Below are 27980 nucleotides of genomic sequence, written 5' to 3'. Positions count from 1 at the left end.
ACAATGCTGTTTATTACCCTTATATAAGAACATGGGCTATATACGTCCTTTGAAGTTCCAGGAATGATATGAAGTTATGGTACTAACTCTTACCAAGGACTTCATAAGCCTTTAGCTACTCTGTGATAAGGACATACTTGGAAGTTTTGTTCAGAGATATTATCTGCTGTTTTCCAGTTTAGTACATATTTGCAAGGAGAAAGAAACTGGTTTAATCCTTTGAAGCTCTGTTCAGAGAGATATCATCTCCAGCTAGTTGCACTCGTCCCAAGAAACTGGTTTAGATATTAAGTCTGAATTCAATAAGAAATTGTAATCCAAAATTATACTTATTATAGTTCCTTTGTTATGTCCTAATCTTTTCTCTTAGGACTGTCTGTTTCTTTTCTGGATGTAGTGCAAGCTTTGTAGTTCTTCCTGCAAGCTACTAGGGATTTTCAGTAATCTTCTGATATTTTTCTGATGAACGTAAGGGCCTGATGGCCATTTCTTCTAATCTTCTTTTTTTTTTTTTTTTTGGTTGAGAAGTGTCATCGGTTGGTCTATGAGACAGCTGGAAAACAGCTTCCTGAGAGGATTTTGGCTCATTCCTCTAGGGCTGTCTCTTCTTCCAAGGCCTTTTACGTAGAGGCTTCTGTGGAACAAGTCTGCAAGGCGGCCACTTGGTCTTCATTGCATACCTTTTCAAATTTCTTCAAAATCAATGTTTTTGCCTCTTCTGAGGCTTCTTTTGGGGGGACAGTTCTTTAAGTGGTGGTGCCTTCTGTTTAGGTCGCCTTTCTTGTTCTCCCTCAATTCCATTCTGCGTCCTCTAGCTTGCGTATTAGTTCCCACTAGTAATTGGATGGATTCCTGGACTCTCCATGCCATTGGAAAGAAAACAAAATGCTTACCTGATGATAAATTCTTTTCTTTCCTGGCATGGAGAGTCCACGACCCGCCCTTATCTAATTTTTTAGACGGCTTGTTTTGTTTCTTGTCATCTCTAAACTTCAGGCACCTCTATACCCTTTGTGTCCTCTTCTCTTTCCATATTCCTTTGACTGAATGACTAGGGATTGTGGGAAGTGGGAGGATACTTAAAGCTTTGCTGGGGTGTTCTTTGCCTCCTCTTGGTGTCCAGGAGTTGAATTCCCACTAGTAATTGAATGAATTTGTGGACTCTCCATGCCAGGAAAGAAAATAATTTATCAGTTAAGCATAAATTTTGTTTTTCATATTGCTGAAATATATGCAGTTTGCCCCAAGAGGGGAAATTAAGCATATATTTGTATTACATGATTTTGCAGCACATCCGATCATAGCTCAAGTGTTAGATAAATCTAATAATTAGTTTGATCAAGTTAATATAATGGGGGGGGGGGGTTTAAGCATTTTGTTTATTTTTAAAAGTTCCTTTTTTATTTTTAAAGTGACCAAACATCAAGCTTTCCAGGTAAAAAGCTATTAAAATTAAAACATAAAATATTACCAACTTACCAAAGACGTTTTCAGCTTCCATAAACCAGTAGACCAACAGAAAGCAGGCCAACACTTCTAGAAAAATATATACAATGAGAAGTTGCAACTCTAGCAGAAAAAAAGTAACTCTAGCCAGACTGAACAAAAAAAAAAAAAAAACACCTAAAAAGCTAGACATACTAATAATGGAACAAGACCTATACTCATAGAACACAGGTGCAAGGCCAAACTATCAAGGTCAAGTCTCCAGAAAGATGTGGATGTAAAGTCTTTTGACACTGAATGTTACCCAACCCAAAATAATTTGTTTGGAATCAGTGGTTCCTAAAGTGAGCGGCACTGCCCATGGGGGCTTTGAAATTACTATAGGGGGCACTGATCAGGAAGGTTGAAAGGGGGTTACTAGTAGGAAAGGAGAGGAAGAGAATGCTAGTGCCCCTCAGGACAACAGCCATAATTAGCTGCACTTTAACGTTGATGCCTAAAGCGAAACAACCTTCTTACTTATTTGATTTCTGCTTTTAAGGCTTTTCCTTTCATGACAGTTGGAGTTTATCAGTTATTTAAATTCTTTCTGATTGCAGCCAATTGTATGGAAGGCTTTCATTCTATCTCTGTTTTACCATTGCTTACATTAACATTTATTGTTAACTTTAATTACTGTGCAATAGCAGGAAACACAGCAAAGGGTTGTTGTGTGTCTGAGTAGCTGTTGATGGTTTTCTGGTATTTGTATGCCGTCACCAGAAATAACTTGTGTGGCATGCACTACACTACACTTAGGTAAAACCCTTTCCATAAAGTTTTTGTTTTGTTATGTATGTGTATATTGTATATAATATAAAATTATACTAGAAATGGTGGCAAGAAGGCATGTGAAGGCCATGGAACGCAAAATGGAAAACATGATAGATGATGAAGAAATTTCTTTTTTAATCTGTTTCTTTAAGGTTTTACGAAAGTCTGCCTACAAGATTGTAAATGGGGAAGCCCAGTTTGTGGAGGTGACATCCTCCAACCTGCAGGACTTTGTTGGGAAGCCAATCTTTACTGTGGATAGGATGTATGATGTCACCCCACCTGGAGTAGTGATGGGTCTGGCATGGACCGCCATGGGTGAGTAAACAATATTTTTACGTTTTTGGTTGTTTGTACAGCCCTAGCACTCTTTTAACATCATTCAATGTCCCTGTTAGTGTGCCAAGCAATAACATACATGGCTAGATTACGAGTGGCACGCTAACTGTAGCGCACAAGCGATATGGGGTATTTTCAGCTCTTTGCACGTTTATTATGAGTTGAAACTAAACGCATTTGCTTGAGCGCAATCAAATTTATCTTGCATCGGGTTAGCGGGACTAGCATTCTGGTTAACTGTTACACAAGACAAAAGGTTACACAAAAAACATCATAAAATACATTTAACAGTACAGTTTACACTCATAATAACTTACAGGCTATCCAAGTTCTGTTAAACAGCAGATCACAATATGGAATAAAAACAGTACTCCCTTCTAATTAGACTGCTGCCTTCCCACAGTCTCTCACAGGACTGCCGTATACAGATGCGCTGGTCAGGGTGAGTTCCATTATAATGTGAGGCTTCCTTCGAAACACTGTGAAGGAGAATCGACAATAATGCAGACTAAAGTACCCAACGTGAATACTAAAGGAAAATACAGGGTGAAAAGTTCCAAAATTTAACAGCTTTATTTCATTAATTAAATCCTTCACAATGTTTCCAAGGGATCCTCATATTATACTGGAACTCACTCTGACCAGCACCTCCTTCGATCAAGCATCTACACTTGTAACACTGTCTGATAAAAGTATTTAAAAAAATATTGCTTTAAAAAGTTATAAGGGCTCAAAGATATGAGGTCTCAGGTGTTAGAAAAAAAGGCATTCAAAGGACTTTAACATAGAGATACATACATACATACATATATACATACTGCATACATGTCTAAATATGTATGTACAGTGTATATATAATTTATATATATATGGTTATTTGTGTGTGTGTGTATATATATATATATATACATACTGTATATATACTGTATATATACAGTATATATATATATATATATACTGTATATATACTGTATATATACAGTATATATATATATATATATATATACATACTGTATATATACTGTATATATACAGTATATATATAAAACTGATTTTTAGAATGAAGGGCACTCTCAGGATTTGTGATAATTGTGTAACAGCAAAATTTATTCTTAATATCAACACTTGTTCATAGTCGACGTTTCGGCTTTCACAGAAGCCTTCCTCAAGACAAATAACATCTCATATCGGCATCCAGCCGCACTCACCAAACATTGTATATATATATTTATTTACAGACATATATATGCACATATAAACACATATATATTTGTCTATATATGTAAACATATGTATTTATTTGCATTGGAGCCCTTTGCAGTCAAGTAGCTGAAAACTATATTTATGCAATACTGTAAATATTTCACATTCCAATGTTCTTCACATAGGGGAATATGTTCTAAGTAATTTAATATCATCTATTTTTCCTATGTATATATCCATACCTGTGTGTGTGTATGTATATATGTATATGTATATATGTATGTATATATATATATATATATATATATATATACACACCATGTCTGGTTTAGCACACTTGAATAAACGTGGTCGGGTCGGCACGCAAATATTAGGTGTTAGTTTTTTGGGGAATTCTTTGCCGTTTTTGCTCTCCATTGGAGAATATGTTAACGCAGTTGTTTTAAAGTTCAACTTTTTGTGCACGTCAGGTTTTTTTGCTCACACGCTAACTTTTTATTTTGAACTCATAATACAAGCGCCACACAATGCGTGCAAAAATCCTCCGTCTAGCAATGTTAACGCAGGAGCGCTGAATAGTGTTCCACTAGTAATCTAGCCCATAGTTTGTTGCTATTCAATTTTTTGTTTTCTTACTCTGGAAAACAATCCTATTTCTGCTGACATTTGTTTCATATCTACTTAGGGGGCTCCACACTATTCATTGAGACGTCTTTGAGACGTCCCCTGGATAAGGAGAGTAAAGATGGCACTCTGGAGGTGACAGGTCAACTTGGGGATGTTATGAAGGAAAGCGCAAAGATTGCCTACACATTTGCACGTGCTTTCCTGATGAAAAAGGACCCTGACAATAATTTCCTGGTCACCTCACACATTCACCTGCATGTCCCAGAGGTGAGAATTACATCTAAAATATGTTTAACTGAGTGACTGTTAATGTATATTTACAACTTAGGCTTTTACAATACTTTTTTTTTTTTCTCTCTCATTAGGTTTTGAGAACATATTTTAAGTATAGCAACTATGGCTGCATATCAAATTTATAATAAATACATTTAAAGGGACCTTAAACACTATACATTAATGACATGTAACTAATGAATGTGTTAACATCCTTTAAGTGTGAGGATGCAAAATGCATACATTTTTTTTTTAAATTTAAAAATCCATCCTTTATTATTTTGTTTTAAAAGATAATCTTCTATTTTTCATGTAGACATTGACAATGGGGCTGGGCACTTTTATGGATGCCACATCATCTGTATGTGATCGTGCACGCAAACCCATGTTCTAACATCCTCCTCCCCACAGGTAATACCTTGTCTGCACACTTCGCTGTCAGACCTGATAGCAGTTGCGCGCATTTTAGATATATTCACAGCCGGACAACAAAATTGTGAATACGTTGATCCTTTCCTAAGCTTTACTCTGCTATGCTGCCCTATTGGCTGCTCACTCTTCTCTCTAAGCTGTACCATGTGTGTACAGCTTAGAGAGAAGAGCGAGCAGCCAATAGGAGAGCAGAGTAAAGCTTAGGAAAGGATCAACGTATTCACAATTTTGTTGTCCGGCTGTGAATATATCTAAAATGCGCGCAACTGCTATCAGGTCTGACAGCGAAGTGTGCAGACAAGGTATTACCTGTGGGGAGGAGGATGTTAGAACATGGGTTTGCGTGCAGAATAGATTCAGTAAAATATAAAAAAATTGTGCAGGCTCGTTTGACTCCACTAATCAGCGCATCACGTGACCAACCTTTTATTTTTGCAACGCGCGTTACAACATGGCTGCTCCCAGTCAAACAGATGGGCTGTGGTTTGGATGGTAAACTTAATCATATTAAATTATCTAAAAAAAGACCAGATCCTGCTAATATAATAAGGACTGTCTTTGTAGCAGTATAAACTTTAATAATATTATAGTAATTTGTGAAATGGCAAGGTGTTTAGGGTCCCTTTAAAGATAGTTAGGACTATTCACCACTCTTGGAATGTTAAACCCCTGTACTGTCAAGTGATTGCAAAGTGCAGTTTATACCAAACATTTGAAAGTTGCATCATGTTATAAAACAGCTGCTGATAACTAACATGCAGTGCTTTTCTTTACTATAAGAGTAAAAGCTGTTAAAACTGAAATTGTAAATACTGGAAATGTATGTTTGTGTACAACTAACACTTAAAAATGCATTTCTTTACTGACATATAGACTCTTCCAAAAAATGTATTGCTTGACACAGCTCTTATGATTAAGAATAGGTTTTATTCTGCACAGGAACACTTGAAGTATCAAAAATAGAAAAATGTAATGCTGTTTAAAATACACCAAATAAAAAAATAAATAATGTTGTTTTATTTTCTTATTTATGTTGTATTGCACTCTCTTGTTATTTTAAAGACTGGATGTTGTTGGGAACCTCTGCTATATTATATGACGCATGCGTAATATCTACTGAAAGTAGCGATATTCATTGAAACAACTGTTCCTTCCCATTACTAAAAAATAGATGTCCATTGGAATAAAGATGATTATCTTTCCGTGTATACTTTTTGTCATGGATCAGCAAGTTATTATGGGCCTGTGCTGGCATTATTTATTTATTTATTTTCGGCATAAACTGAACTGATTAAAACGTTAAAGGGACATAAAACCCCAACTCTTTACTTTCATGTTTCAGATAGAGCATGTCATTTTTAAACAACTTTTACCTCTTATTTAATTTGCTTTGTACTCTTGATATCCTTTGTTGAAAAGAATACCAAGGTGGGCTCTGCATTACTGGGAACTAGCTGCTAATTGCTGGCTGTACATATATGCCTCTTTTCATTGGCTTACTTGATGTGTTCAACTAACCCCCAGTAGTGCGTAGCTGATCCTTCAACAAACTATACCAAGAGAACAAAGCAAATTTTATAATAGAAGTAAATTGGAAAATTGTTTAGAATTGTATGCTCTATCTGAATCCTGAACAGAAAATGTTGGGTTTAAGATCACTTTAAGGAAAAAAACAGAAAACAAAGCTCTTGGCAGAGGATTCTGAGCAGGATATCTTTGGATATGTATATGAAATAAAAGATTCAGCGTACAAATTCCCATTCATCCTAAACTTAATAAAACTAATGATACCAAGTGGCAACAAATTATAGAAACAATTGTGACACAGAAGTTAAAAAGGCAGCAATGTGTTTGATTGTCACCTTCATTAATCACGTCCTCCTAATAACGTTGCACATCTGATTGTTTAGTAGACTTTATTAGTGATCTATATTGTACTCATTTGCAGTGGTGTGCATGTGTATATATCACTCTTCTGTCCATACTTTATAGGGAGCTACTCCTAAAGACGGGCCTAGCGCAGGCTGCACCATTGTTACTGCTCTGCTCTCCATTGCCATGGAACAACCTGCTAGACAGAACTTGGCAATGACCGGTGAGGTCTCACTGACCGGCAAGATCCTGCCTGTAGGGGGCATCAAAGAGAAGACTATTGCTGTGAGTACTACTTGCAACACCTATTTCTAACATATTTAAAGGGCAGTAATTTAAAAACTACACTTTCATGATTTAGATACAGCAAGCAATTTTAACCTCTTAGTGACCAGACCATTTTTCCATTTTCTTACCGTTAAGGACCAGGGCTATTTTTACATTTCTGCAGTGTTTGTGTTTAGCTGTAATTTTCCTCTTACTCATTTACTGTACCCACACATATTATGTACCGTTTTTCTCGCCATTAAATAGACTTTCTAAAGATACCATTTTCCATCTTAATATGGGAAGAGACCACAGCTGCATTCATTACTTGTTGGAAATACTGAACCTGGCCACCAGGAGGAGGCAAAGACACCCCAGCCAAAGGCTTAAATACCTCCGCAATTCCTCATAACCCCAGTCATTCTTTGCCTTTCGTCACAGGAGGTTGGCAGAGAAGTGTTAGAAGATTTCGGAGTAGTCTCTTATGGAGGGTAGTACTCTTCGAGATGGGACTGGAATTTTAAGTTGTCCTGTCAGCCTCTCAGTGAGAGCATGGATGAAAGTTAGAGTCCGGAGATGCAGGGAGAGTCTTTCTGCGAAACCATCCCGACTCATATTAACAGCTCCATAGTGTCAGGGTTTTTTCCCTGTTGTGTTTGCCATGTGCTGCTGGCAGCCATTTTACTCACCTCTCTTCCTGACTATGGTGCATTGTGGGGGATGCTGCTCATTTCCTGCACTTCCTTTTATGGCCAGACTGATGTGCATCATCCATGTGAGACAGGATGCAGTCTCAGAATTGTGATGTCATCACTTATTATTTAAAGGGCCTCTGTTCAGTATGCTTTGCCTTTGCGTTGTCTCAGACCTGTTTGTTAGAGTTCCTGTGTATTACCTGGCTGCCTGACGTCCTTCCTGCTTCCTGATCCCTGGCTTGTTCCTGACTCTGCTGTTTTCCTTGTTCCTGATTCCGGCTCGTCTATCAGCTCTGTTTTTGACTTGTGGACTTTTTATTATTTTTTGCTATTAATAAAGGTTTGATTATTTTTGCACTTCTCGTCTCAGTCTGATTCCTGGCACCCTGACATTACGCAAAGGACATGAATCCTGATGGTGCTAATAATCAACCTTTACCTGCCATAATTTCCAGGATGGATGAACAGTATCACCGCTTGGATCAATTTGCACTAGCCCTGCAAACCCTGCTGACTCACACTGCACATTTGGACCAAAGTGTCCCGCAAGTTATGGCTGCTCCTGTTTCCGCTGCTGCACCTATGCCTACCAGGAGCATGTCCGGTTCTGCACCTCTACCTCAACGATATGGAGGCGATCCTATTCAGTGCAAAGGGTTTTTAAACCAGGTGGGCATTTACTTTGAAATGTTACCTCAGGCGTTTCCCTCTGACAGTGCTAAGGTGGGACTTCTCATCTCGTTATTCTCTGACACAACTCTTGCCTGGGCTAATCCCTTGTGGGAGACTATTAAACCTGTGATTTCAAATTATCCTGAATTTGTGGCCTCCTTTTGAAGGGTATTTGATGTTCCGCTCACTCCTCCTCTGCTGCTAAACGACTCATGTCCATTCAGCAAGGTACAAGATCTGTTGCTCAGTATGCTATTAGGTTCCGTACGCTTGCCGCAGACGTAGGTTGGAACAATGAAGCCCTTGTTGCCGCCTTCTTTCATGGGCTCTCTGATGCGATTAAAGACGAAGTTGCTGCCAGAGATTTACCAGAGGATCTTGAGGCATTGGTGTCTTTTTTTTTATCCTAATTGACATCAGACTCAGTGAGAGGCCCTCTTTCAAGGAGCGCTTGTGGAATCCTCCTGTTCCGTTGTCTCCTACGTGTTCATTCCCACCCATGCCTCCCTCTCCTCCCATGCCTCCTGGTCCCGAGTCACCAGGTACTGCTGAGCCGATGCAGCTGGGATTCACGCATCTCTCTGCGGCGGAGAGGGCCTTTAGGAGGAGGGAGGGGCTCTGCCTCTATTGTGGGTTACAGGGCCACCTTTCGAAGTCTTGTCCTACACGTCCGGGAAACGCTCACACCTAAGGTCCTGTCAGGGGCAGACCTTGGGTGGTTTATCCTCGTCCCCGGAACCGCTTAAGGAGAAACCTTAAGGAGAAACCTCAAGGTTGTCCTTTCCTGGGTGGACTCTTCCATAGTCACTCAGGCTCTTGTTGACTCAGGTTTTGCGGGCTATTTCATAGACAGTGCTTTTGTATCAAAGCACTCCATTCCTGTTTTGCCTCGGTCCGTTCTGCTTGCTATTGAGGCCATTGATGGCAGGCCCCTTCAGCTCGCACTCGTTCCTCACGAAACTGCTCCGTTGTCCATGGCTGTTGGGGCTCTCCATTTTGAAACCCTCCAGTTCCAGGTGATAAACTCCGCATTTTTCGGTTGTTCTGGGTTATCCCTGGCTCCAAAAACACAATCCCAGTCTCGACTGGCGCAGGTCTGAAATTTTGTTGTGGTCCCCGCAATCTATTTCCACTTGTCTTCGGAAACCAGTTAAAGTCTTGTGCACTTCTTTGGTATCTCAATTGCCAGAGGAGTACCGAGAGTTCCTAGACGTATTTGACAAGGTGCGTGCCGGTACGTTGCCTCCTCACCGGCCTTACGATTGTGCCGTAGACCTGCAACCCGGAGCCATTCCTCCTCGGGGCCGGGTGTACCCTCTGTCTGTTGCAGAGAATTGTGCTATGGTGGAGTATGTTGTCGATGCTGTGTAGGGGGGGTTCATCCGCAAATCCTGCTCTCCTGCAGGGGCTGGCGGCTTCTTCGTGAAGAAAAAGGGTGGCGAGTTAAGACCATGTATTGATTATAGGGGTCTTAATCGTCTTACCATTAAGAATGCTTACCCTATTCCGCTTATTTCGGAACTCTTTGACTGCCTCAAGGGAGCTACGGTCTTCACTAAACTTGATTTGAGAGGAGCGTACAATCTCGTTAGGATTAAGGAGGGCCACGAATGGAAAACAGCATTTAACACCAGGAGCGGGCATTATGAGTATCTTGTAATGCCCTTTGGCCTATGTAATGCTCCTGCTGTTTTTCAGGAATTTATTAATGATGTCCTATGAGATATGTTGCAACAGTGTGTTGTGGTGTACTTAGACGACATCCTCATACACTCACCCACACTTGAGGCTCATCGTTCTGATGTTACATGGGTTCTTCAGAGACTACGTGAGAACGGCCTGTTTTGTAAACTCGAGAAATGTGAGTTCCATCAGACTCAAGTAACCTTCCTAGGTTATGTTATCTCCGTTGCAGGGTTCTCCATGGATCCTGACAAGTTATCTGCAGTTCTGCAGTTGCCTCGCCCAGTTGGTCTTCGGTTTATTCAACGTTTTTTGGGGTTCGCCAATTACTATAGAAAGTTTACAAAACTTTTCTTCCTTGGTCAAACCTATCACAGACATGACCCGTAAAGAGAATGATCCACTCCGTTGGTCACCAACTTCCATTAAGGTCTTTGATAGTCTTAAGACTGCCTTTGCTGCCGCTCCAGTTCTGGCTCATCCTAACCCTGTCCTGCCTTTCGTTCTTGAGGTCGATTCGTCTGAGACTGGAGTAGGTGCCCTCTTGTCTCAACGCCCTACGCCTGACGGTTCCTTGCATCCGTGTGGTTTCTTCTCTAAGAAATTGTCTCCAGCGGAGTGCAATTAGGAAATTGGCGACAGGGAATTACTGGCCATAATTTTGGTACTTAAGGAATGTAGGCATCTTCTCGAGGGTACTAGCGTGCCAGTGCTCATTCTTATTGACCACAAGAATTTAACTTATCTATGTGAAGCAAAACGTTTGTCGGCCAGATGGGCGCTATTTTTGTCTCGGTCTAATTATGTGGTCTCCTACATGCCTGGTAGTAAGAATGTTAGGGCTGATGCCCTCTCTCGACAATTTTCACCTCTGTCCAAGGAGGCGTCTGTACCTACTCCTGTTATACCTCCTGACCATATTTTGGCTACCATATGTACTAATTTGATTTCTCCCTTGGGGGAGAAGATCCTGGCTGCACAAACCAATGCACCTCCGAAGAAACCTAGTGGTGTTTTGTTCCTGAGAATCTTCAAACTAAACTTTTGCATACTTACCACTATCCTAAAGCCGCAGGTCACCCAGGCAAGAACCAAATGATTTGGTCTGTCACTCGACAATTCTGGTGGCCAGGTTTTCGTTCTGATGTTGCTATGTATGTTGCCTTCTGCTCAGTTTGTGCACAGAATAAGACTCCTCGATGTCTTCCTGTGGGTCTCCTTCAACCTATTACTAATGATGAGCGTCCTTGGACACATCTTTCCATGGACTTCATTGTCGAGCTCCCTGTTTCCAATGGCAATATTGTTATCCTTATGGTGGTTGACCGTTTTTCTAAAATGTCACATTGAATTCCCTTGATGAAGCTGCCTACCGCTCAGGAGCTTGCTTCAATTTTTGCCCGGGAGGTCTTCTGTTTACATGGGTTACCCAAAGAGATAGTGTCGGACAGGGCCGCCACTAGAAATTTTGGGGCCCCTGACTCAACCATTGATCAGGGCCCCCCCCCCCCCTTTGACATGTGCACTTTTTGTCCAAGTGACTAAAACGTATATGCACTTTATTCTTAGTTGTCTATTTACACTTGGAAATGTTGTAAAGGTAGTAACATACACACACACAGACACACTCACACTGAAACACACACACTCACACATAAGGATTCACATATAGACACTCTAGCAAACACTCAAAGAAACTCAGACACAGACACCCAAACAGACACTCAGCACTTGTTTACATTGACCTGACAAGTAATGAGGTAAACTACAGTTTTGTAAAAAAAGGAGATTTAGAAAAGAAAATATGGAGTTCTGATTATCTTTTTGTAAAGGAAGATGCCAACTAAATGATGACAACAGCATGCAGTGGCTGAAAGGAAGGGCCCTGAACTGGCTAAACAATAATTTAAAGGTTAAATGGTAGATTGGTGACTTCCGTAAAGGTCTCATTAGTCTCAAAGTCTGTAGAAAGATGTGAATAATCAGTAGTAAGGTCAAAATGCCCTAAAAAGGAACAAACAATGGACGGACGGACACACACACAAACTCAAACTTGCACATACACCCAAGGAAACACCAACAGAGAGAGCCTCAGAAAACACACAAAGACATACACGCACACACAGAGACACCCACAGAAAACACAAACATACACACACGCACACACCCTCACAGAGGCATCCAGAGAAAATACACAAAGACAAACACACGCCCACCCTCACAGAGACACCCATAGAAAAAGCTCAAAGACATATGCACACACCCTCACAGACATCCACAGAAAATGCACATAGACATACACACCCACCCTCACAGAGATACCAACAGAAAAAAAATACATACACACTCATAGAGACACAAACCAAAGACATAAACACAGACACCCACAGAAACACTCACAGGAGGAAACATTTATGCACATTGCATCCCCTAAATCAACAGTGTGTGACATGCATGATAAATAAAATGCAGAAATTAAGAGATCACTTTTTAAAGAATCATATTTGTAAATGTGCAAACAAAAATAATTCTGTGAATTCAAAATTGTACATTAATGATCTAGGTAAATGGCTAGATGAAGAAAAGTACTTTTAAAAGGTTGACATATGTTTGTTTGATTTTATTTCCCCCATTTTCTCCACCCAAGAGCACCACTTCAAATATAGTGTTCAAATGTTCCCATCTGACAGCTGTACTTGTGGATTTTGAAAATGCTGTACTCTATATGGTCTTGGTGGAACCATTAGCTGTGGTATTCATACCATTAGTTCTGGTTAAATGCAGGATTTAAGCTTGTTGGTATGCATTTCAAAATTAAGTCAGCTGTAGAGTAAACTGAACAGTTTTAAGTTAACCTGTCTCATTTCCAACACTGAGCAATCTTAGTCTGAGAGTATAACATGTTATGCAGATATAAAAATCTTAGATAAAATGACTCCTTGTATCTGGAAAGTCCTTGCATAAAGGGGCAGTAAACTATAATGTAATATATATCATTTGTGTATTGAGGAGGAAATATTTCTGTATGGTTTTAAATATAGAATTTCTACAGCATTGTCAAATAATCATAAATACACTGCTGCTAAAAAAATGTGTTTTTATGGACCCCTGGCCCCACCATACAACTACTACCACACTGAAGTTACAATCTTAAATTGCACAAAGAAATAAAAAACATTTGCTAAGTAATTCCTACCACCTCTGCAAATGAAAGTGATCAGCCTTCTGACTCAGGCACACACTCCACAAACAAAGTGCCAAGTCTGTCTCACACTGTGCATAGTGGTTTAGTGCACACTCAGAAATCCTCTCAAATGCTAATACTTTACTCCTTGTAATAACATTTCCCATGCTCAATTAGCACTCTGCTGTAGTACCCACTGGTGGCTGCCAAAATGTAAATGTATTTTCTTTCATGTAATTAACAAGAGTCCATGAGCTAGTGACGTATGGGATATACATTCCTACCAGGAGGGGCAAAGTTTCCCAAACCTTAAAATGCCTATAAATACACCCCTCACCACACCCACAAATCAGTTTTACAAACTTTGCCTCCAAGGGAGGTGGTGAAGTAAGTTTGTGCTAGATTCTACGCTGATATGCGCTCCGCAGCAAGTTGGAGCCCGGTTTTCCTCTCAGCGTGCAGTGAATGTCAGAGGGATGTGAAGAGAGTATTGCCTATTGAATGCAGTGATCTCCTTCTACGGGGTCTATTTCATAAGGTTCTCTGTTATCGGTCGTAGAGATTCATCTCTTACCTCCCTTTTCAGATCGACGATATACTCTTATATTTACCATTTCCTCTACTGATTCTCGTTTCAGTACTGGTTTGGCTTTCTACAAACATGTAGATGAGTGTCCTGGGGTAAGTAAGTCTTATTTTCTGTGACACTCTAAGCTATGGTTGGGCACTTTATTTATAAAGTTCTAAATATATGTATTCAAACATTTATTTGCCTTGACTCAGAATGTTCAACTTTCCTTATTTCCAGACAGTCAGTTTCATATTTGGGATTATGCATTGAATTATCATATTTTTTCTTACCTCAATTTGACTTTTTTCCATGTGGGCTGTTAGGCTCGCGGGGGCTGAAAATGCTTCATTTTATTGCGTCATTCTTGGCGCGGACTTTTTTGGCGCAAAAATTCTTTTCCGTTTCCGGCGTCATACGTGTCGCCGGAAGTTGCGTCATTTTTTGACGTTATTTTGCGTCAAAGATGTCGGCGTTCCGGATGTGGCGTCATTTTTGGCGCCAAAAGCATTTAGGCGCCAAATAATGTGGGCGTCTTTTTTGGCGCTAAAAAATATGGGCGTCATTTTTGTCTCCACATTATTTAAGTCTCATTATTTATTGCTTCTGGTTGCTAGAAGCTTGTTCTCTGGCATTTTTTTCCCATTCCTGAAACTGTCATTTAAGGAATTTGATCAATTTTGCTTTATATGTTGTTTTTTTCTTTTACATATTGCAAGATGTTCCACGTTGCAACTGAGTCAGAAGATACTACAGGAAAATCACTGCACAGTGCTGGAGCTACCAAGCTAAGTCTGCTATAAACTTTTGGTATCTGTTTTCTCCAGCTGTTATTTGTATTGCATGTCATGTCAAACTTATTAATGCAGATAAAATTTCCTTTAGTACTGTTACATTACCTGTTGCTGTCCGTCAACATCTAATTTTCAGAGTGTTCCTGATAACATAAGAGATTTTATTTTTTAAATCCATTAAGAAGGCTATGTCTGTTATTTCTCCTTCTAGTATACATAAAAGTCTTTTAAAACTTCTCTTTTTTTCAGATGAATTTTTAAATGAACATCATCATTCTGATACTGATAATGGTTCTTCTGGTTCAGAGGTTTCTGTCTCAGAGGTTGATGCTGATAAATCTTTGTATTTGTTCAAGATGGAATTTATTCGTTCTTTACTTAAAGAAGTGTTATTTGCATTAGAAATAGAGGATTCTGGTCCTCTTGATACTAAATGTAAACGTTTAAATAAGGTTTTTAAATCTCCTGTAGTTATTCCAGAAGTGTTTTATCTCCCTGATGCTATTTCTGAAGTAATTTCCAGGGAATGGAATAATTTGGGTAATTTATTTACTCCTTCTAGACGTTTAAGCAAATTATATCCTGTGCCATCTGACAGATTAGAGTTTTTTGGGACAAAAATCCCTAAGGTTATGGGGCTGTCTCTACTCCTGCTAATGTACTACTATTCCTATGGCAGATAGTACTTCATTTAAGGATCCTTTAGATAGGAAAATTGAATCTTTTCTAAGAAAAGCTTACTTATGTTCAGGTAATCTTCTTAGACCTGCTATATTTTTAGCGGATGTTGCTGCAGCTTCAACTTTTTGGTTAGAAGCTTTAGCGCAACAAGTAACAGATCATAATTTTATAGCATTATTATTATTCTATAACATGCTAATAATTTTATTGGTGATACCATCTTTTGATATCATTAGAGTTGATGTCAGGTATATGTCTCTAGCTATTTTAGCTAGAAAAGCTTTATGGATTAAACTTGGAATGCTGACATGTCTTCTAAGTCAACTTTGCTTTCCCTTTCTTTCCAGGGTAAATAATCATTTCGTTCCTTTCCTCACAACAAGGAACAAAAGCCTGATCCTTCATCCTCAGGAGCGGTATCAGTTTGGAAACTATTTCCAGTTTGGAATATATCCAAGCCTTATAGAAACCTATAGCCAGCTCCTAAGTATCTATGAAGGTGCGGCCCTTATTCCAGCTCAGCTGGTATGGGGCAGATTACGTTTTCTTCAAAGAAATTTGGATCAATTCCGTTCTTAATCTCTGGTTTCAGAAACATTGTTTCAGAAAGGTACAGAATTGGCTTCAAGTTAAGGCCTCCTGCTAAGAGATTCTTTTCTTTCCCGTGTCCCAGTTGACACAGCAAGGCTCAGCATTTCTGAAATGTGTTTCAGATCTAGAGTTGGCTGGAGTATTTATGCCAGTTCCAGTTCTGGAACAGGGGCTGGGGTTTTATTTTATCTCTTCATTGTACCAAAGAAGGTCAATTCCTTCAGACCAGTTCTGGATCTATCATTATTGAATCGTTATGTTAGGATACCAACATTCAAGATGGTTACTGTAGGACTATCCTGCCTTTTGTTTAGCAAGGGCATTATATGTCTACAATAGATTTACAGGATGTGTATCTGCATATTCCGATTCATCCAGATCACTTTTAGTGTCTGAGATTCTCTTTTTAGACAAGCATTACCAGTTTTGTGGCTCTACTGTTTGGCCTAGCCTCAGTTCCAAGAATTTTTTTCAAAGGTTCTCGGTGCCCTTCTTTCTGTAATCAGAGAATAAGGTTTTGGTATTTCCTTATTTGGACGATATCTTGGTACTTGCTCAGTCTTCTCATTTTCGAAGAATCTCATACGAATCGACTTGTGTTGTTTCTTCAAGTTCATGGTTGGAGGATCAATTTACCAATCAGTTCATTGATTCCTCAGACAAGGGTAACCTTTTTAGGTTTCTAGATAAATTCAGTGTCTATGACTCTGTCCTTGTCAGACAAGAGAAGTTTAACATTGATATTAGCTTGTCAAAACCTTCAGTCACAATCATTCCCTTTGGTAGCCTTATGCATGGAAATGTTGGGTCTTAGGACTGCCGCATCAGATGCGATCTCCTTTGCTCGTTTTCACATGCGACCTCTTCAGCTCTGTATGCTGAACCAATGGTGCAGGGATTACTCAAAGATATCTCAATTAATATCTTTAAACCGATTTTACGACACTCTCTGACATGGTGGACAGATCACCATCGTTTAGTTCAGGGGGCTTCTTTGTTCTTCCGACCTGGACTATAATCTCAACAGATACAAGTCTTACAGGTTGGGGAGCTGTGTGGGGGTATCTGACGGCACAAGGGGTTTGGGAATCTCAGGAGGTGAGATTTCCGATCAATATTTTGGAACTCCGTGCAATTTTCAGAGCTCTTCAGTCTTGGCCTCTTCCGAAGAGAGAGTTGTTCATTGTTTTCAGATAAGACAATGTCACAACTGTGGCATACATCAATCATCAAGGAGGGACTCACAGTCCTCTGGCTATGAAAGAAGTATCTCGAATTTTGGTTTGGGCGGAATCCAGCTCCTGTCTAATCTCTGCGGTTTTTATCCCAGGTATGGACAATTGGAAAGCGGATTATCTCAGTCGCCAAACGTTGCATCCGGGCGAATGGTCTCTTCACCCAGAGGTATTTCTTCAGATTGTTCAAATGTGGGAACTTCCAGAAATAAATCTGATGGCTTCTCATCTAAACAAGAAACTTCCCAGGTATCTGTCCAGATCCCGGGATCCTCAGGCGGAGGCAGTGGATGCATTTTCACTTCCTTGGAAGTATCATCCTGCCTATATCTTTCCGCCTCTAGTTCTTCTTCCAAGAGTAATCTCCAAGATTCTGAAGGAATGCTCGTTTGTTCTGCTGGTAGCTCCGGCATGGCCTCACAGGTTTTGGTATGCGGATCCTGTCCGGATGGCCTCTTGCCAACCGTGGACTCTTCCGTTAAGACCAGACCTTTTGTCTCAAGGTCCTTTTTTCCATCAGGATCTGAAATCCTTAAATTTAAAGGTATGGAGATTGAACGCTTGATTCTTGGTCAAAGAGGTTTTCTCTGACTCTGTGATTAATACTATGTTACAGGCTCGTAAATCTGTATCCAGAGAGATATATTATAGAGTCTGGAAGACTTATATTTCTTGGTGTCTTTCTCATCATTTTTCTTGGCATTCTTTTAGAATACCGAGAATATTACAATTTCTTCAGGATGGTTTAGATAAGGGTTTGTCCGCAAGTTCCTTGAAAGGTCAAATCTCTGCTCTTTCTGTTCTTTTTCACAGAAAGATTGCTATTCTTCCTGATATTCATTGTTTTGTACAAGCTTTGGTTCGTATAAAGCCTGTCATTAAGTCAATTTCTCCTCCTTGGAGTTTGAATTTGGTTCTGGGGGCTCTTCAAGCTCCTCCATTTGAACCTATGTATTCATTGGATATTAAATTACTTTCTTGGAAAGTTTTGTTCCTTTTGGCCATCTCTTCTGCCAGAAGAGTTTCTGAATTATCTGCTCTTTCTTGTGAGTCTCCTTTTCTGATTCTTCATCAGGATAAGGCGGTGTTGCGAACTTCTTTTGAATTTTTACCTAAAGTTGTGAATTCCAACAACATTGGTAGAGAAATTGTGGTTCCTTCATTATGTCCTAATCCTAAGAATTCTAAGGAGAAATCGTTGCATTCTTTGGATGTTGTTAGAGCTTTGAAATATTATGTTGAAGCTACGAAATCTTTCTGTAAGACTTCTAGTCTATTTGTTATCTTTTCCGGTTCTAGGAAAGGCCAGAAAGCTTCTGCCATTTCTTTTGCATCTTGGTTGAAATCTTTAATTCATCTTGCCTATGTTGAGTCGGGTAAAATTCCGCCTCAGAGAATTACAGCTCATTCTACTAGGTCAGTATCTACTTCCTGGGCGTTTAGGAATGAAGCTTCGGTTGACCAGATCTGCAAAGCAGCAACTTGGTCCTCTTTGCATACTTTTACTAAATTCTACCATTTTGATGTATTTTCTTCTTCTGAAGCAGTTTTTGGTAGAAAAGTTCTTCAGGCAGCGGTTTCAGTTTGAATCTTCTGCTTATGTTTTTTGTTAAACTTTATTTTGGGTGTGGATTATTTTCAGCAGGAATTGGCTGTCTTTATTTTATCCCTCCCTCTCTAGTGACTCTTGTGTGGAAAGATCCACATCTTGGGTAGTCATTATCCCATACGTCACTAGCTCATGGACTCTTGTTAATTACATGAAAGAAAACATAATTTATGTAAGAACTTACCTGATAAATTCATTTCTTTCATATTAACAAGAGTCCATGAGGCCCACCCTTTTTTGTGGTGGTTATGATTTTTTTGTATAAAGCACAATTATTCCAATTCCTTGTTTTATATGCTTCGCACTTTTTTTCTTATCACCCCACTTCTTGGCTATTCGTTAAACTGATTTGTGGGTGTGGTGAGGGGTGTATTTATAGGCATTTTAAGGTTTGGGAAACTTTGCCCCTCCTGGTAGGAATGTATATCCCATACGTCACTAGCTCATGGACTCTTGTTAATATGAAAGAAATGAATTTATCAGGTAAGTTCTTACATAAATTATGTTTTTTTTTTTTTTTTAGTTCTTGCCTCATGGGGCCCCCCTAGCCCATTGGGCCCCTGACAGGAGGCGGCCCTGGTGTCGGACCGGAGTAGCCAGTTTGTCTCTAGATTTTGGCGTTCCTTTTGTGCTCAAATGGGGATCAAGCTTTCCTTCTCCTCTGCATATCACCCTCAATCCAATCGGGCTGCGGAACGGTCTAATCAAGCTCTGGAACAGTTCCTCCGTTGCTATGTCTCAGATCACCACAATAATTGGTCTGAACTGTTAACTTGGGCAGAGTTTGCTCGTAATAGTGCTATTAATGCTTCCTCCAAGTTATCCCCTGTTCATGGCGAATTATGGGTTTCAACCATCTTTGTTGCACGATTCATTCATGTCTCAGGGTATTCCGGCTTTGGAGGAGCATCTCCGGCAACTCCGTTCCACATGGGTGCAAATTCAGGATTGCCTTCATCGTTCTATGCAGCGCCAAAAGTTCCAGGCTGATCGTAGGCCCGCACCTTCCTACCAGATTGGTGAGAGAGTTTGGCTGTCCTCCCGCAACTTGAACCTTCATGTGCCTTTCAATAAATTGGCTCCCCGTTATGTTGGTCCTTTTCGAATACTCAGACGGGTTAATCCTGTGGCCTACGCACTTGACCTTCCTCCTGCTATGCGCATCTCCAATGTTTTTCATGTCTCCCTCTTGAAATCATTGGTTTGTAATCGGTTTACCACTGTGTTGCCTCGTCCCCGTCCTATCTTTGTTGACAACCATGTGGTCAGCATCATTATTGACTCTCGTATGTCCAGGGGCCGTGTACAGTATTTGGTTCACTGGAGGGGTTACGGTCTGGAGGAGCGTTCTTGGGTTCCCTGCTCTGATGTTCATGCTCCCGCCCTCCTCCGTGCCTTCCATGCACGTTTCCTCAATAAGCCTTTTGTCCTCCCGTGGGGGAGGGGTAGTTGAGGGGAGGGTACTGTCAGGGTTTTTTCCCTGTTGTGTTTGCTAGGTGCTGCTGGCAGCCATTTTACTCACCTCTCTTGCTGACTCTGGTGCATACTGTGTGATGCTGCTCATTTCCTGCACTTCCTTTTATGGCCAGACTGGTGTTCATCATCAGTGTGAGACAGGATGCAGTCTCAGAATTGTGATGTCATCACTTATTATTTAAAGGGCCTCTGTTCAGTATGCTTTGCCTTTGCGTTGTCTCAGACCTGTTTGTGAGAGTTCCTGTGTATTACCTGGCTGCCTGAGGTCCTTCCTGCTTCCTGATCTCTGGCTTATTCCTGACTCTGCTGTTTTCCTTGTTCCTGATTCCGGCTCGTCTGACTATCAGCTCTGGTTTTGACTCCTGACTTGTTATTTGACTTGTGAACTTTTTATTACTTTTTGCTATTAATAAAGGTGTGATTATTTTTGCACTTCTCGTCTCAGTTTGATTCCTGGCACCCTGACACATAGCCAATCAGCGTTGACGAGTTTTGCCTGCTTTCTTTACTCAATATAAAGGTTTCACTTTCACTTTGAGAGACATGCAGCTTACAAGCTTGGTGTGCTTTCACATAGCATGGACGGTCCTCCATTGTGCACCATGTGATTCATTCCCTTTTTCCTGACTGGGTGTCTATCAGAGAGGAGTCATAAATCTCTGTACTGTGTGGGTCATAGGAGGTGGTGAGTGCCCCAGCCATTGGAGTTATAAGGGTGCCGGGGTTTTTTTTATATAAAATAAGATGTTTTATTTCTCTAGTTCTCCAAATATTGCACTAGCGATGGAGGATTCTGTTACTTTAGAGGGCACTCCTTCTATTCCTAATGAGTAATTCCTGTTTATATGGTGAGGAGGCCTTAGTTCCGCCCTCTCATTTAGGTTCCATGTGCCTTGGTAACGTGATAATATCGAACATGTTTGCGGTGTCTGCGGTCTTTAATCCTTTACCTTGCCCGGCTAAGTGCAAGCGAAAGGTTACATATTGCACTCCTTCTCGGAGTACATCAGATAATTTATTGGATTTAACTGAGGGTTATCAGATGATGAAGTTCTTTCTGAGACTTCAGAGTATGAACATTCTGGGTCGGAGTCTGCTGCCTCTAAACCTCTGGCTGCGGAGGAACCAGACATTTAGTTTAGGAATTTGCGCTTTCTTCTAAAATAAGTTTTTGGCGAATTCAGAGGTTTCAGAGGCCAAATTGCCTGATGGACCTTTAATTCCTAAATTGGATAGAGTTTAAGGACAGGGTGAAACCTTATCCTTCCCTGCTCCAGTTAGATGGTGAACATTATTAAGAATGAATGGGACAGGATTGGATTCCTTTTCCCCCTCTTCTCCCTTTAACAAATTGTCCCCTATCCTGGACTCTCAATGGAGTTGTGAGGTACCGTCCCTAAATGGGATGGCGTTATCTTCACCCTTGCTAAACGTACTACTATCTTGAGTATAGTTCTTCGTTTGAAGAGCCCATGGATTAAAGATGGAAACTCTGTTAAGAAAGATGTTTTCAACATACAGGATATCTGTTTCAACCGGTGGCAGCTGTTGCCGTGGTTACTAGAGAAACTACCTTCTGGTGTGACTCCTAATAGGATTTGACTGTGGTGGAAGATCACCTCGACGTTACTCAGAAAAGATTTACGGCCTTGAGGGTTGTTAATTTTTTTTATCTTTGCTGCTATTAGGCAGTTTATTCGCTTGAATGCTATGGCTTCAGCTTTTTCTGTTCAGGCCCCTCGGGCTCTGGCTGCAGTCATGGTCTGCGGATATGACTTCTAAGTCTAGGATTCTTCCCTCCCTTTAAGAGAATGATTTTGTCTGGTCCTTGCCTGGAATCAATTATCTCCACGGTCGCAGGGGGCAAGGGTGCCCTCCTACCGCAAGAGTATATGAACTAATCTTATGGACGATTTTCGTTCTGATAAATCCCATGTCAGCAGTCCTCCGCTAAGCCAGAGCAAACCAAGAGCTCTTGGAAGCCAGCTCAGTCCTGGAATAAATCCAAGCAGAGCAAGTAGCCTGCCGAGTCTACGTCGGCATGAATGGGCGATCCCCTGTCCTCTTCTGGATCGTGTAGGGAGCAGTATGTTTCTCTTTTCAGTCGCTTGGTTCAGGGACATGCAGGATCCATGGGTCCTTTAGGTCATAGCTCAGGGTTACAAGATAGGTTTTAAGTCTCAGCCACCCAAGGGCAGATTACTCCCATCTTCCTGACCAGAAAGGAGGGAAGCCTTTCTGGGGTGTGTATGGTATCTGTCCTCTAGGAGTTATTGACACGGTGCCTATCGCAGTGAGAGGTTTGGGATACTATTCAAACCTTTTCGTGGTCCCTAAGAAGGAGAGAACTTTATGTCCGATTCTGGATCTAAAGTGCTTAAGCAGATTTTTAAATGTCCCCTCGTTTAAGAGGGAGACCATAAGGTCCAGTCTTCCCCACATTTGAGAGGGGTAGTTCATGACTACTATGGATTCCTGGACCAGCACTTCCAGTTTATTGCACTTCCAGTTTATTGCACTTCCGTTTGGTTTAGCTTAAGACATTTTTCGAAGAGTGGACCATTCGGAATATCTCCTCTGTCTTCTTCTCTCCCATGGATGACAGATAATCTAGAGAGAGTTCTCTTGTATCAAGTACCAGGGTAGAATTTTTGGGTATTATAATAGTCTCCATAGACATTAGAATATTTCTAACAGACCAGAGACGTTTCAAGCCAGCTTCAACATGTCTTGCCCTCCAGATCTTCTTAAGGCCATCTGTGGCTCGGTGTGTATGGAGGTGATTGGTCTCATGGTGTCCAGCTTGGACATCATTTCCTTTGCCAGGTTTGACCTCAGATTGTTGCAACTGCGCATGCTGAACTAGTGGAATGGCGATCATTCAGATCTGTCTCAACAGATTTCTCTGGACAATCAATCGGGAGAATCGCTTTCTTGGTGGTTTTGTCTGGATCACTTGTCCTGAGGGATGTCCGTCTCAAGACCATCCTGGGTGATTGTGATTACGGTTGCGAGTCTGTCAGGATGGGGAGCCGTTTGGGGTGCCAGGAAGGCACAGGGCATCTGGTCTCAGGAGGTAAATCTCCTGATCTCTTTTTGGATCTTCGGGCAATATACAATGCTCTGAAGGCTTGGCCTCTGCTGGGTTCGTCCCAGTTAATCAGATTCCAATCAAACAATATATCCTCGGTGGCTTACATCAACCATCAGGGGGGAACGAGAAGCTCCCTATCTATGAGGGAAGTATCTCGGATTCTGGTGTGGGGGAGACCCGCATTTGTTTGCTGTCAACGATCCACATTCCGGGTGTGGACAAATGGGAAGCGGATTTCTTCAGCAGACAATCCTTCCATCCTTTGTCTCTCCATCCTGAGTGTTTGCAGAGATTTGCAAGAGTAAGATCTTATAATGTCTCAATACCAAGCTACCCAGATAGGGATCGAGGTATAGGGATCCTCAGGCGGAGATAACAGATGCATTAGCGGTGCCTTTGGATGTTTCAATCCAACTTATCCTTTCCAAACGTTACCACTACTTCCTAGTGTAGTGGCTCGAGTCAAGCAGGCGTCAGTGATAATGACTGCTCCGTCTTGGCCGCGAAGGATATGGTTCGCAGATCTTGTGGGGATGTCATCATCTCCTCCGTGGAAGTTACCTTGTTGTAGGGATCTGCTGACCAAGGTCTCTTTGTTAATCAATGTCTAGATTCTCTGAGGCTGACTGCGTGGAGATTGGAAGCTTAGTCCTAGCCAAGAGAGGGTTTTCTGAGAGATTTATTTTTACTCTCATTCAAGCTCGTAAGCTGGTTGTTTGTCGCATCTATCATAAGGTGTGGAGGACCTACTTATTCTGTTCTCCAGGATGAACTGGAGAAGGGCTTTTCTGCAAGTCCCCTGAAGGGACAGTTTTCAGCCCTGTCTGTGTTACTGCACATGAGGTTTGCCTAGCTTCCAGATGTGCAGCCATTTGTTAAGGCTCTGCTGGGATCAGACCTGTGTTTAGATCTAAGGCTCCTCCTTGGATTTTAAATCTTGTCCTTAAAGGGCCACTGTAAGTAAATATTTTCTATGCCTGTTACTAACTAACTACCCCAAATACGCTTTTTATCAATAGCATTTCATTAACATATCTCTACCGTATATCAGAAATCTTGTCTGCAAATTTAATTGTTTTCCAAACCCACTCCGTGGGTATCCTTTGCTCTGTACCAATCCGTTTACAGTACCTAGGTTTCAAAATGGCGCTTTAAACACAAAGTTATTGGTTTAAGTATTTTCAACACTCAGTGCTGAAAATAGTGGGCAGGATAACGTGACATCATCGGCGAATAAAAGATATAACTTTTAGAACGTTATGAAACTTCGTTTTGGAGAAAATATAGGTCAGTAGGTTTTAATTAATGTTTATTAACTTTAATATGTTAGTTGTTTAGCTTAAAAATTATAACAGAAAGTAATCCTTTAAGGTTTTGCAACGGGCTCCGTTGGAGCCTATGCATGAAGTAGACATTAAATTGTTGTCTTTGAAGGTTATTTTTCTATTAGCTATTGCTTCTGCGCACAGTCTCTGAGATTGCTGCCTTGATAATGCGACCCTCCTTATCTGGTGTTCCATGCCGATAAGGCTATTCTACGAACCAAGTTAGGTTTTCTTCCTAAGGTTGTGTCAATTCGCAACATCAATCAAGAGATTGTGGTTCTTTTCTGATGTCCTAATCCTCCTTCGTCGAAGGAATGTTTACAATGTTTTTCTGGATGTGGTTTGTGCCTTGAAGTTCTATCTTCAGGCCACAAATGAATTTAGCCAACCCGCTTTCTCTATTCGTTCGCTTTTTCCGGGAAGTGTAGGGGCAGAGCCACTTCGACTTCCTTATCTTTTTGTCTGAGCAGTGTCATCCATTTAGCATAGAAACGGCGGGACATAAGCCTCCTCTGAGGATTACGGCTCATTCTATGAGAGCAGTGGTTCCTCTTGGGCCTTCAAAAATGAGGCCTCTATGGATCAGATTTGTAAGGTGGCTATCTGGTTCTCCTTACATACTTTTTCCAAAATTTTACAACTTTGATGTTTTTGCTTCTGCTAAAGCAGCCTTCGGGAGAGAGGTTTTGCAGGCTGTGCTGCCCTCAGATTAGGGTCCGCCTCTCTTTTTTCCCTCCTGTTAGCATTCCATGTACTCTAGAGCTTGGGTATATGTTTCCAACAAGTAAGGAATGCAGCTGTGGACTCTTCCCATATTAAGATGGAAAACATAAATTATGTTTACCTCATAATTTAATTTCCATCTGTATGGGAAGTCCACAGCTCCCGCCCGTGGGCGGCCCTAAATTTGACATTTTTTCTTCTGGCACCTTTTTCACCCTGATATTTCTCCTACTGTTCCTTGTTCCCTCGGCAGAATTACTGGGGTTTTGAGGAAGTGGGGGAGGTATTTAAGCCTTTGGCTGGGGTGTCTTTGCCTCCTCCTAGTGGCCAGGTTCAGTATTTCCCACAAGTAAGGAATGCAGCTGTGGACTCTTCCCATACAGATGGAAATGTAATTATTAGGTAAGCATAATTTGTTATTTTCATCATACCTTATAATTTACTTTAAAAAAAGTATAAAATATGATGAACAAATTGAAAAAACACACTTTTTTCTAACTTTGACCCCCAAAATCTGTTACACATCTACTACCACTAAAAAACACCCATGCTAAATATTTTCTAAATTTTGTCCTGATTTTAGAAATATCCAATGTTTACATGTTCTTTGCTTTTTTTGAAAGTTATAGGGCAATAACTACAAGTAGCACTTTGCTATTTCCAAACCATTTTTCTCTTGTAAAGGTGTATCCAGTCCACAGGTTCATCCATTGCTTGTGGGATATTCTCCTTCCCAACAGGAAACATGAACCCGTGGACTGGATACACCACAAGAGAAATAAATTTATCAGGTAAGCATAAATTTTGTTTTTTTTCCCCTGAATTAGCGATACTTACATTGGAACAATGATATCTGTCAGGAATCCCTGAATATACCTTCACATGTATTTTATTTTTATTTATTTTTTTTTTAGTAGACAACCCCAAAGTATTGATCTAGGCCCAATTCGGTATATTTCATGCCACTATTTCACCGCCAAATGCGATCTCACTGAAATTATTTACAAACAGCTTGTGCAATTATGGGACACATGGTTGTAAATGCTTCTCTGGGATCCCCTTTGTTCAGAAATAGCAGACACATGGCTTTGGCATTACTTTTTGGTAATTAGAAGGCCGCCAAATGCCGCTGCGCACCACACTTGTATTATGTCCAGCAGTTAAGGGGTTAATTAAGTAGCTTGTAGAAATAATTTTAGCTTTAGGGTAGAGATCAGGCTCCCACCTGACAGATCCCACCCCCTGATCTCTCCCTGATCTCCCTCAAACAGCTCTCTTCCCTCCGCCACCTCACAATTGTCACCGCTATCTTAAAGGGACACTGAACCCAAAAAATTTTTTTTTAGTGATTCAGATAGATCATACAATTTTCTAATTTTCTCCTATTATCAATTTTTCTTCATTCTTTTGCTAGCTTTATTTGAAAAAGAAGGCATCTAAGCTATTTTTTTGGTTCAGACCCTGGAGAGCACTTGTTTATTGGTGGGTGAATTTGTCCAACAATCGGCAAGAACAACCCAGGTTGTTCACCAAAAAATGGGCCGGCATCTAAACTTACATTCTTGCTTTTCAAATAAAGATACCAAGAGAATGAAGAAAATTTCATAATAGGAGTAAATTAGAAAGTTGCTTAAAATTGCATGCTCTATCTGAATCACGAAATAATTTTTTTTTGGTTTAGTGTCCCTTTAAGTACTGGGAGAAAGTCTGCCAATACTAAAATAAAAGGCTCTTTTATATATTTTTTATATATATATCATTTTAATTTATTCAGCAGTGTTGGATCCCCCCTTAGCCCCAACCTCCCTGATTCCCCCCCCCCCCCAAACAGCTCTCTAACCTTCCCCCCTCTACCTATTTGTATCCATCTTGGGTACTGGCAACTGTCTGCCAGTATACAGTTTGCTAAAAACAAAAAAAAGGTGTGTGTGTATATATTTTTTTTTTGGCAAAAAAGCCAATTTTCTGTAGTGTAGCTGCCCCCTCCCTCTCCCTCCTTCCCATACATTGGAGTCTTGTAATGTAGCTACACTAGCACGCACTGAAGAGGATAGGGAACTGATCCAGCGATGGGTCGCCCACCCTGCTATCCCTCCCACACACCAACGATCGGCACCATCGCTGGCCAAAGCTCTCTCTGCATTCGTGGCTAAAAAAAGGGTATTGCAGGATGCCTCAATATCGAGGCATCACGATCGCTTTCAGCGCTTGAAAACCCTAAAGACGTGCAGGGTACGTCCTTGGTCATTAGCGACCTTTTTTTTTTTTTTGCACGTCCTTGGTCGTTAAGGGGTTAAACAACTTTCTAATTTATTTCTATAATCTAATTTGTTTTATTCTTTTGGTACTCTTTGTTTAACAGCATACCTACATAGGCT

At 40.7% G+C, this 27980-nt stretch overlaps 1 protein-coding gene across 2 annotated transcripts in view; it reads left to right on the top strand.

Moving 5' to 3' along the window:
- LONP1 (lon peptidase 1, mitochondrial) overlaps positions 1-27980 on the top strand; it is a 147459-nt gene that overhangs the window by 118709 nt on the left and 770 nt on the right. For both annotated transcript variants that reach the window (XM_053703032.1, XM_053703030.1), the window contains exons 15-17: positions 2412-2577; positions 4487-4695; positions 7126-7290. In XM_053703032.1, the coding sequence (XP_053559007.1) occupies positions 2412-2577; positions 4487-4695; positions 7126-7290 (540 nt within the window). The remainder of the gene's footprint in view (positions 1-2411; positions 2578-4486; positions 4696-7125; positions 7291-27980) is intronic.

The sequence above is a fragment of the Bombina bombina genome, chromosome 2 (genome assembly GCF_027579735.1).
Source record: "Bombina bombina isolate aBomBom1 chromosome 2, aBomBom1.pri, whole genome shotgun sequence".
NCBI lineage: Eukaryota > Metazoa > Chordata > Amphibia > Anura > Bombinatoridae > Bombina > Bombina bombina.
This window is presented reverse-complemented; position numbering and strand designations above follow the sequence as displayed.